We start from the raw sequence: 12,290 nt of genomic DNA on the forward strand, positions 1-12,290 counted from the left end.
CCAAGAACGAGATTATATTTACAAATTTTAGTCCTTTATTCGATAATCCTATGAAGCGTGCGAAGTTCAAAATGAAATAATTTAATCCCATTCGAGTTACACGAATATCAAATTGAAAACGGATCAATTAGAGTTAATTCATTTTGAATTTGGATTTTGAGGAAATTGAATTTGGATTTTAAGGAGATCAAATTAAGTTGGATAATAAGTTTTGGATGGTGAGAAATTATTTGCAATTTAAAGAATTGCACAATTTTTCTTTGGTATGGGACTACATGATGAATTATGAGGAAGACTTTTACTTTGACTTTCAAGATAATAATTTTGACTTGCTTAGTTACTTTTTTACCCTTATATTTATTATGTTTATTTTAGTTATGTAATGGCAAAATATGTCCAACATGATTTAGTTTTAGTCTTTAAATATTTCCAATTTTCTAAGTTTGTAACAAGTTTCATCTTAATAAAAATATTACTTTTAAAGAGTTGTGAGTGGTTTCTCTTGTGTTCTTTGGGGCACTACTTTGAACAGTTTGGGATTAAATCTTTAACCGTTGGAGACTGGGATCGGGTCTTTACAACTTAGTTTTATAAGGGTTCTTTTCTGTCCGCCCCTGATTCGTTAGCTTTTCTTGGGTTCAAATCTAGTTGTTGGGTTTTCGAGGCACTGTTCCTCGTGGGTTCGCATCAAAAAGAAAAAGAACCGCAGAACAAAAACAAAAACCAAACCATAAACGGCTACACTAAGTAGCTATATTTCTAAGGGAAGAAATCCCCATGTAGTCCTGATGAAGAATATCTTGAACTTCCCAGGGAGATTGATCAAGGGTGTTCAGACCCAGTATGGAGCCGTGGGCCAAATTCGCTAGGCAGTCCGCACTTCTTTTGGCTTTACGATGAATGTGGCTGATATGTATCTCCTCAAAACCTGTTAGAAGCTGCTGTATATTCTAGATCAGGATGCGAGACGGATGGTGTAATGGGCACGTCCTCTGGATCATGTTCACAGCCTCCATACAGTATGACTCAACTAATAGTCTTTTAATTTGCAGTTCAACAACAAACCTCAATCCCGATAGAATTTCCCAAAGTTCCGCCTCAAACGAACTCCTTATCCCAATGTTCTGAAGGAAACCGCTGCACCAGCTCCCATTGTCATCGCGAATAACACCCCGATAACAATTATCCCTGAGTCAGTCTTCATTAGTTTGTATATACCAATGATAACTTCACACACCAACTTTTTTATTCCAAAATACTGTCCATGGATGGTTGTCCTAATTTAAACACTATCCCTTTTTTTTTTGCATTTTAGTGGTTAGAGGGTGTTTTACAAATTTATGTATTTACAGAATAATCCTCCTTTTAGACTACTATAAATGCTTTAATCAGACGTTTCAGTGCACGATTACTCCATGCTTAAGAGTAACCGAAGAGAAGAAATGAAGAGAGAAATGATTACTACCGTAACAAAGGAGTTTCGAGAACGATAGTGATTACAACTTCCTAGGAACAATCATGTTACTATCAGTTGATTTTTGTACTCCGGATAACCGTCCACCAAATATGTCTATCTCTCCTTTTTAAAGAAAAAACATGTATATCTCTCTCTCATATTTGGAATTGGAAAATCTAAACTTAGATCAGAAAAATGAAACCGACAACTTATGTGATAATAACTTTCAAAAAAAGAAAAGAAAGAAAGAAAGAAAAAGAAACAACTTATGTGCGAAGTTAAAATGGTACTGCGAATAGCGGGAAAGAAAATTGGCTTCTCCCATAAATATTCAGTTTTCTGCCCGTTGCCTTTCAAACATATACTACACTCTCTCTACTCTCTTCCATTTCAATCACCTCTAACTCTATCTCATCCATGGCTGATCTTTCGAAGCCGGAGCTACCTCTTTCGGTGGAGCAATTGATCACTACAATCTGCACGGAGCAGAACCTACCACCTATTGGACCGAATCCCCGCCGGGAGCTTTCTTTGCTGGAGGAAGAAGAAGCTCTCTCTATTCTCCGTACAATTGCCTCTTCGCGGATTAAGAAAAGCTTGGACGGTTTCATTATGTATATGATTAAACAAAGGACGTCTACCAATGATGCCCCCAACAAGAAACTCCGTTATTCTCCGCCGTCGTCTGGCAACGGTTCCCCCAACAATAAGCTTAGTTCTTCTTCTCCGTCGCCTCATCGCAGCCCTACGACCACGCTTACGCCTACTCGGCTAATGATGCATCAACAATGTACTTCAATTTCGTTTTCGCTTTTTATTTTGCTACAGTTTTGGTGTTAGCAGTAGTAGCATTTTGAAGTGTTTATATGTTATTGATCTTTCTTTATGGCGGTAATAGGCGAGTCTGTGTTCTCATCTCCTGTACCTGAGCAACCAAATCGTGCTGGTGTGACCGGGCAGGAAATTAGCCCGGAGCTGGAGGCTTTGGGTGAACTCGAATTTCGAAAGTCATTTCTTATATTGAGTTATTTGGGCGGGTAATTCCCTTTGCTGCTTTGTTATTGAGGTTTGTTGATCAGGAAGACAAAATAAGTTCCTTTTCTTCTTCTCCTTCTTATTTTTGATATTGAGCAACAGCCGAAAGCTAGAGAATTTTTTGTCCGCGGATCATATTCGAGGCTTCATTAGCTTGTCAATGGAAAAGTTCGAGGCAGAAGTTTGGAAACTCATAGGTTATAAATGTGACTATATTAAGGAACCTCAACGTGCAAAGGTAAATTTGATCTTGCAACTGTGTTGTCCTCATCTTCGTGAGTATGTCTTGGCTGAATTTCTTTAATCTCAAGCTCTAAGTTTTCTTTTCTCAGTTCAGTTATTGTTTGCCGTATTTCTAGACTGATTTTAATTGTAACTTTCACTTGTGAGTTTTTGCAGTATCTTTCCTGGGATTCTGGCAAAACACACATATATCATTGTCATGTCCACCCCGAGAGGTATTATACGTTCAAGGTGTGTATTTCTCCTCCTTTTCATTTGTTTTCATTCACATTCATGTAATTGCAAATTCATGTACTATAAGAAGAATCTTCTTTAGCACGGATGAGCTTGATTTGAAGCATGTTTGATTCTGCAGAAGTGAATTTCCGTTTATGTTGGAAATAATAAAAAAGTTGTGATTCTAATTTAACTTCTCTTGATACTTGGTTGACGCACCCAATTTAGTTCTCTCTTGTACTCGTGATTTGGAAAATGGGTATTGTAAATCCATGTTGCATATTCATGAAGGATAATCTTTTCATAGTTAATATGTTTTACATACCGATTTTTTTTTTAGTTTCTGATCTGACCTCAGAGTTTGCCTCTAGCAGCCGGTTTTGAATTAGAATACTTTTATACTAGTGAATGCTTAAATTTTATCTTCTTATCCATTAATTATGGAGTTCATTTCAGGGCCCCTATCTATCTGTGAGAAGCAATCTCCTGCAAAGGACTTTAGGAGATGATAACGTCTTGATAGTTAAGGTTGCAGAGGATACTCGTGAGAGAAGTTCCACAAGTAGAATTAATTATTTTTATGATAAGTATGGCTGGTTAGCTAGAGATGGGATTCTTGTTGGTTTGCGTCGCTACCGTTTTTTTGGTAAGTTCTAGATTGTTTTTCTTATCATAGCATTTAATTTTGGATCTAAGGCATTAGTTTGTTATTGTTTGTGTTGTTACTTTAGCTTTTTGTTATTTTCTTAGTTGTAGACGGCTTTAAATGCATTTTTAATTTGGTTTCTAAGTTAGATTTGACCTTTAAGATGCATGCTTTGAGTAGGTTATCTCCCAATATCCTGTGATGTACTTATCAATCAATTCCTTACTTGCACAAAGAAGATTTGTGCTAGTTAGTGATTTATATTTTCCCTCTATCCTACACATTCATTTTAAAAAATTATATCTTGCATTTTAGTAATGATAAGGTATATGATGCATTACTCAATCATTCATTTCCACCCTTCATATTACGTAACTGATTATATACTTCTTCAAACCGTTGTTGATAGGCTTCCCCTTTCCTTTTTCTTCAAGTGTTTTATTAAATATTGTACATGTAAAACGGTACATGAAAGAGCCACTAGTTAACTCTGCTTACAAATTCATCCTTTCTTTTTTTTCTTTTTCTACCTTAAATGATAAGTTCTTCTTAAGCTCAACATGGCTACTGAGCAGTGTTTAAAGATGGAGGCAAAGAAGAGAAGAAGAAAGACCCAACCACTTCACCTGTGAAGTGCTATTTTATTCGCATGGAGTCTCATGCATCTATTGATAATTCAGAATATGTTTTACATGGGAAAACAATTCGTGAAGCTAGGTCTATCTTCATGAATGTAGACACATTGCCGAGTTTGTCAAAGTACATGGCTAGGTTGGTAATACTAAAACCTCCTTCTTCCCTACACTAAGAGCTATGTTTAAACATAATACATTACAATATGTTTGATTATTGTTCTTTGAAATGTAGGCTTTCCCTCATTTTATCAAAGACTGTTGGGCTGGATGTTGATTTATCTTGTGTAAATATTGAAAGAATTGATGATATATTATGTCGGGTATGATTTTAGTTGAATTTAAATTTCCCTTTGCTGTAGCAGGACTTCATAATTATGTTTTCTCTCTAAAAATTCAATAAAGTGAAGTGTCTTTAGCTAGACTTTCATAAATCATGTGCAGGATCACAATGGTAACGTTGTCAAAGATAAGGATGGGAAACTCCTTATACATACAGATGGAACCGGCTTTATATCAGAGGATTTGGCTTTGAAGTGCCAAAATCATGTACTCAAGGGAAAATGTTTGAATGCTTCCATTGTTGAGGTTTGTTATTACGGTTAACTTATGGATAAAATGTAATGTGATGCCAAGTAATATCTAAAAAGGGTATGTGCTACTTCGGTTACTAGTTATTGTCATTTGTCAGTTATATACCCTGCATGATCATTCTGTGGTTGTAACGCTGCTCCTTATTTTCTTTCCCTTGACCATCCTTGAAGTTCTTTCAAGCAATTAAGAACTCGTTGGAATTTGTTAGTTTTACTATTATTATTATTATTATTTTACCTCTCTTCTATTTGTAGGAAGTAGTAAGACATTTCTTTTGCTTCTTTTCTTTCCTCTCTAGATGTTGCTTCCTTTTTGTATTAAAATTGTATGGAATTTCAATTATAAATTTTGTTAGCTAAATTTATGTTGCTTCCGTTTTATCCTCTACTTCTTTATTTGTGTTACATTGCGTGTTCAAGGACTTAACAACTAGTTACTTCTTTTTTTCTGAAGAATTTACTCATACAATTTAGACTCTTCAACAATGGTAGCGCTGTCAAGGGAATTTTCCTTCTCAATAAGAAGGTATTAATTGTGCCTTTTTTTTTTCCTATTATAGAGGATAAATGATGCACTAATTATTCTTATACCAGAAATTATATTCAGAACCTGTTTGTTCCAGACAATGATTTTTAAAATTTTATATGGCTTTAATCTATTATTTGTCTGACGTAATTATTTTGTGCATCTTAATCATATTAATATTTCACTTCACAGATTTAAAAATTATTAGTCTTGTTTATTTGAAAGTAAAAAATACAGGAGGTCCCGGATTTTCTCCTTTTCTCCTTTTTCTTGGGTGTAAGAAGATTAGAAGAAGGGGAAGTTGGCTTACAACTATGGGCTAGATGGAGGCAGCCAAATCATTTGGATTGGCCTAAGAGGGAAAAAGTCTCTTGTTAGAGTCCCTCTCACCTATTTATAAACGCCCTTCAAAAAGTAGAGGCAAACTCCATGCATATTGGAGGCAATCTTATGTATTCTCTCTTTTATGAGTTGACATTCAGTTTCGTTAATCTTATCTTTTTTGTTTCTCTTTCCTTCGCAGTTGCATATTATTATGCGTCACTTCAAACAACCGTGCAAGAATTAAGAAAATGATCCATCTGTCTTAATGATATTAAAATAATACCTACCATGACTAAATTACCTTTTATTGAAATACTAAATATATGTCTATTTATGTTTACAAGATGCTGTTATTATTTAATCATTTCGGAAAACTGCAATATAATTAGTTTAGTGAACAATTGTTTGAGAAGTATTAAAAGTGAATTTGGTTCAAAGATAATTAGTACATTCCATATTAAAAGTGATGATCTGAAACATAACAAGTTACTCAAAAGTTATAGATACTATGTAATGGAGATAGTATTATTTGAGATATCAGTGTTAGTTTGGGGCCTACTTGATCCTTTTATTTGCTTAGTGCTTTCTTCATCTTATGTGATCATAATATTTCCTACTCATGTGATGTTGCAATTCCAATGTTTTTTTAGCTTCCTCCTGGAACAATGCAAGTCCGTCCCTCAATGATCAAAGTTGAGCCTAGTTCAACACCAAATGGCTACACAATAAACTCTATGGAGATAGTTGGAATAGGGTAGGCATTTCTAATGGATATATTGCTATAGTATTAGATTGTATTTGAACTATACTATTGAATTTGTTGTGGTATGGAGCACTTGGTTTGCCCTTGCCAAGGCATGAGTTGTGTACTTGGCTTTACAGAACCAATGCATGTTGTATAACATGTTCCATTTGAGAATTAAAAAAAATCTGATTACCTTTCTGACTTTTCATGTTGTAATTTGTAGCACTCGGCCAAAGAGGGCATGTCTCTCAAAGACTCTTATTACGCTTCTTAGCTATGGTGGGGTTCCAAATGAGTTCTTTATGGACATACTGAATAATAGTTTGGAAGAAACACGGGGTGCTCTCTCAAGTAGGCGTACAGCTCTACAAGGTTGTTTTCTGTTATTTTGAATTAGTTTTAGTAGCGTGGATTCTTTTGTAGCTCTTCCTATGAATTTCTTTTGTCATGCGATTGTTTATCGATCAAACTATTTAAGTCTATTTGCTGTTTACTGTCACTTTCGAAACCAAAGGTCAATCCTGATTTTCTACTTGATTTCTTTCTTCAACTAGTTGTATCCGCTTTTTTTCTTTTGCTCTCTGTGCAAGTTTTTTTTTTTTTAATTTGTCTTGCTTTACGCAGTGGCTATCAACCACGGTGAGATGGATGCTTTCATCGCTGTGAATATGATTTTATCTGGTATTCCCCTAGAAGACTCTTATTTGCAATGTAATCTACGGAAGTGGATGGACGAAGAAAAGAAAAGTCTCAAAGGGGGTAAACTTCCTTTGCTTGAATCATATTATGTGATGGGGACAACTGATCCCACTGGACTCCTGGAAAGCGATGAAGTTTGCATTATCTTGTACGCATATTTTGTATTATTTATTTTTTATTTTATTTGGCTATTGATAATTCTAATGTTGTTAGGTACTGAATGTTGTCATTTGAAGCTGCATTTTACTAAGAATATGTAAATCTGCAATTATTTGTGGTTCCACATAATTCTGTATGTACTTGTCTGTTTAGGCATGAAAGAGAGGAAGACGGATAACTCATGCTATGTGATACTTCCGTGAGCATTACACGCAGCTCATAATGTGAACTTTTCTTGAACTAGATACATGGGGCTTGAGTAAATGAAAGTATTGATCAGTCGGAGCTGTACCTGATGATTCCACTAGAAGATGAAGTGTAACATTTTAGACTCTAATTATCTCTGTGCTTTAACTTTTATTGCTTAAAATATGAAGATCAAAGGTAAAAAAAAAATGTCAAGTGCTGAGATTATTTGTCGACTTGGATGTTGTTCATGTTCTGGTCCATTTGGATGGTGCTAATGGTGCATAGGGACAATGGTTATTCTAGTGCCAATACAATCTTTTTGGTGTCCAACCAATGATATATGAAGTTTCTTGTATGCACATAAAGTTGCACGAAGGTAGTGCTTGGTTCTTAATTTTTTTAATAAAAAGAAAAAAAGTTTAGATATTAGAATCATCTTTGCTCTTCACATATTGCAAACGTGATTATTGTTCTGGACAGTATATGCATGTGGATTTCATTACTTGATGCCATGCATTGTGATTTTGGTGTACATAATTGCCTGTCTTCTGGCTTTTCTTTTTAAGAAAATCCATAGTTTCTCTTTTCAAATAGATGAATAACTGGCTGAGTCATAATCAATAAACTGATGACTTTTCTGCCCATATATAATTTGTCTTTTGACGAAACATGTAGGGAAAATGGACATCTCTCAGGGAAGGTGTTGGTTTACCGAAACCCTGGGTTGCATTTTGGTGATATACATGTCCTAAAGGCGAGATATGTGAAGGAGTTAGAAGATTTTGTTGGAAATGCCAAGTACGCCATATTCTTCCCTTGTAAGGGACCTCGATCTTTGGCAGATGAGATAGCAACGGGTGATTTTGATGGCGACATGTATTTTGTGTCCAGAAATCCTAAGGTTTGTGAATGTCTGGTTTGTCTTGTTAGGTTTAACTGTTATTTCACTTTTCATTTCAGTGCTGTTGCTTTCAACTTCTTATTGCTTCTGCAACCTGCAGTCTCATTGTAAATACTGAATGTTGAGAATGGAATACTGCCACTATAATCTTCTTGCAAATAGAGATAATTTGCATCTCCTTTTTCCTTTAGTGAAGGTTATCCATAGAGTTGCAAAATTTGTGATAGGGTATCAGTTCTACAGAGGATATTTATTCTATGTCCAAGTATCAGGTTTTCTTCAACCTATGAGCATGATCAACTAGATATTATTCGAAACATTTAATGTTGTCTTTCGTGATAGAAAGAGAGGATGAAGATTTGGACTGCAGCTCAAATTAGAGCTTAACGATGGAGATCATCCACTAAATTAGGACAGAAACTATTTCATTGAAGAGGGGGGACTTTGATTTATGATCTTAGGTGGTTCTTCATTGACCTTGGGGTGTCCTTGTCACTTGATGTGCACTACACATGAATCCTTTTGTTTATCAGTCTGAAATTAGCACCATCATAACCCCATCGAACCAGCATTGCATATGCTGAATGTTTAGTGATGTTTGGCAAAGGTAAAATGTAAGTTCCATCTTTTCTATTTTACCAAGCTTTGGAAACCTGCAAATGATGTGAACACTAAAGGTAAAATAAAGCCTTCGGAACCCAAGTCTAGAATTGAACTGATGTGACCTCTAGAAGGATATTTCTTGAAAACCCATAGACAAGATAGATGACAATCAGAAGAAATTCCAAAAGCAGGTTTAGCTAATAAAGAGTTTAACTTGTGAGGAAACATAGCAATGGACGTTTTATTAGTCTTCACATTTAATTATCGGTTTCAGCATTATTTTTTACACTGATCAGGTCTAAAAGATAACAATCTGTTTCTTTTCTCTCTCCCCAGTTGTTGGAATACTACAAACCAAGTGAACCTTGGACATCTGCTTCTCCAAGTTCTAATGTGCCGACCAAAAAACCAAGTGAATTCTCAAACGAGGAGCTTGAGGATGAACTTTTCAAGCTATATTTAACAAATAGGTTTACTCCAAGGTATATAATTAACTACATATATAATAATATTTCTTCCACATAGCGGTACTAATTTTCACTGCATTTCTAATTATCTCAATAGAATTTTCATCAAATTTTTTATTTTTTTTTTATCTCAATAGAATGAATCTGTCTTTTGATACCATGTTGAAGGGGCATTTGTGGTTCAAGCATAGCATAACACATATGGGTTTTCAAAACATAACTTTTTACCCTTTGGATATATTATACCTCGATAAGTATCACCCGATTCAAGTTTTGTATGTTGTTGGCAGATAGAACAAAAGGATGCAATTGTGTGTGCCATTTTCATTAAGAATTTCTTTGTATATGCTTCCTTGTCCTTTAATCCATAATGATTATGTTTTAATTGCTTTCGGCTGCTCCTAGTTACACTGTTGGCACGGCAGCAGATAGTTGTCAGGCAATAATGGATCGACTTCTAACATTGGGAAACAATAGAAAGGAAGAGAGTGATGCAATGAAGAGGAACATACTTGAGTTGATTGACATTTATTATGATGCTCTTGATGCACCAAAGCAAGGCGGAGGAAAGGTTTGTTTTGCAACTTCTTTTAGTTTTTAATATGTCTTGACTGTCCGGGTTTTGCTTAGAGTTTTAATCAGCTCACCTGTTTGAAGTGAAATGCATTTATTGATGTGAGAGGTTTTTTCCCCATTTTTGAAACAGATTGTGCTTCCAGAACATCTGAAAGCAGAATTGTATCCACATTATATGGGAAGGGAGGATCATTCTTACAATTCAACTTCGATTCTAGGATTAATTTATGACAGAGTGTGTTCTTATGGAGAAGAGAATCAAGCAAAAGTTGGTAAGAATTTTCTCATTCGAAAATGAGTTCTGCACAATGTTTTATTAAGCGAACCAGCTCTTGAACATGATATAAGATCTCATATAATATGTTGTAGAAGTTCAAAAACTGCCTTGTTTCACTGACAAAGCTACCGACTCATCCTTCACGAAATGGAATCAACTCTATTGTCAGTACAGACAAGAGATGTACGCTGCTTTAAGTAAAACAACGAATAAAGATAGCAAAAACGAGGCAGCTGGTCAAGTCCTTGAAAAATATAAGGAGGTAATGATGTCTTGGAATTGTTTGTTAAAACACTATCTGAAGTTAAAACTCCTTGTTTGCGAACTGTTTATGCTGATATAGATATTATACGAGGCTCCGGATTTTGAGGAGAGCAAAAGGAGAATGGCTGACATATTCGACGAGGCTCTTGCTATATATGAAGTTTGCTACGATTATGCGATGAATCAACGAGATGCTGGAAGATGTAGTTTTGCTTGGAAAATAGCAGGCCAAGCACTTTGCAAGTACTACATTGTTACTCAGAATGAGCAGCTGATAACCTGTTCGCCTCAAGCATTGAAGGAGATATTTAGTTGAAGCATAATTGCATATAATAATAATAATAATAATATCTTGTAGGGTAATGTCTAAATTAAGGACTGTATAATTATGTGTATATATGCTAATATAGTAGCATTTGTAACGTGATGTATTTGTAGGGTAGACTAAATTAAAGGGCTGTGTACCTTCAATATGTATTTGTCAAACATTTATAATCTAATGTATAATGTATTAGTATAAATAATATTAGCATTAAGCTAAATGATATAGCTCAATTAGAAATGCAAGTCGAGTTTGGGAAAAGAAATTCTGATTCGATTCTCATATGATCTCGCTAAAATTATAAAAGGGTGAAGAGTTTTAACTATAATTAAATCTTGAAAAAGATAGTCACAACAAGGATACATACGGTATAAACAAAATAGGTTTAATATATCGAGAGCACTTTTTATGTGTCCCAAAAAGTTTATCTCCTAAATTTTATTAAAGTAATTGGCTTTCAGAACTTGTTTACAGTGGTCCATTTGCTTCCTATAAAGGACAGTCTGGTACACTATGCGTTCCCGTTAAGCGATGGTCCGATGAGGGGTCTCACCACAAGGGTGTATTGGTGGCAAGCCTTTTCCTGTCAATTTTTTGACAAGAGACTGCTCCTAAAGCTTGAATCTGTGACCTTTCAGTCACACGACAACAATGTTTACAGTTGCGTCAAGGCTCGCCCTCGGTCCATTTGCTCCCTATATTTGTTTAAAATGGTATACAAATCTATAAAGAAAAACTCAAAACTTAAAAAATAAAACTCTATTCGTCATTCTAAATCATTAAAATAAATTAACTTTCTAATTTTTATATCTTTACGACGTGTTTTTATAGATTTAGAAATTTAATTATGAAAATTTAAACAAGTTTAGCATGTAAGTTGATCTCCTAGATGGATAAATTCAAAGACAACAATTTTTTTTTTTGGGTAAATTACACCCATGGCCACTGAACTTTACCCATTTTCACATTATGGCCACTCAACTTCATTTCTTCCCGGTATGGCCACTGAACTTTACACTTTTTAACAACGGTGGCCACTTAACGTCTCAAAACGACCGTTGACGGATAAAAATAAAAAATCCAAAACATTAATGATATTCTAAAGAACTTTAATTCTTGAAAATTTTCGTTTTGAGGTCATTTGAGTTTTGTCTGGTTAGGAGAGAGAAAGCTCCAAAAAATGTGATTTTTGAAAATGAAAAATGTGGTTTCATGGTAAATGTCGTTCTAAACAACTTTAATTCTTGAATATTTTCATTTTGAATTTGTTAACGATTGTTAACGGTCATTTTGAGAAATCAGTTAAAATTGAATGGCCGCCGGTGTGAAAAAGTGTAAAGTTCAGTGACCATATCGGAAAGAAATGAAGTTCAGTGGCCATAATGTGAAAAATGGTAAAGTTCAGTGGCCATGGGTG

The 12,290-nt window shown here is 34.9% G+C and overlaps 1 protein-coding gene across 1 annotated transcript; it reads left to right on the forward strand.

Annotated features, from left to right (window-relative positions):
* Positions 1–1,651: 1,651 nt before the first annotated feature.
* On the forward strand, positions 1,652–11,052 carry LOC136202805 (probable RNA-dependent RNA polymerase 5). Its single transcript, XM_065993699.1, has 18 exons — positions 1,652–2,246; positions 2,355–2,493; positions 2,594–2,729; positions 2,891–2,965; positions 3,407–3,596; positions 4,172–4,367; positions 4,464–4,551; positions 4,673–4,816; positions 5,276–5,347; positions 6,322–6,425; positions 6,640–6,788; positions 7,041–7,263; positions 8,139–8,364; positions 9,304–9,449; positions 9,840–10,005; positions 10,141–10,282; positions 10,380–10,549; positions 10,631–11,052. The coding sequence occupies exons 1-18, from the start codon at positions 1,874–1,876 to the stop codon at positions 10,865–10,867; spliced, it is 2,976 nt and encodes a 991-aa protein (XP_065849771.1). The 5' UTR covers positions 1,652–1,873; the 3' UTR covers positions 10,868–11,052.
* Positions 11,053–12,290: the final 1,238 nt, after the last annotated feature.

Source organism: Euphorbia lathyris, chromosome 8 (assembly GCF_963576675.1).
Source record: "Euphorbia lathyris chromosome 8, ddEupLath1.1, whole genome shotgun sequence".
In the NCBI taxonomy this organism is placed as follows: domain Eukaryota; kingdom Viridiplantae; phylum Streptophyta; class Magnoliopsida; order Malpighiales; family Euphorbiaceae; genus Euphorbia; species Euphorbia lathyris.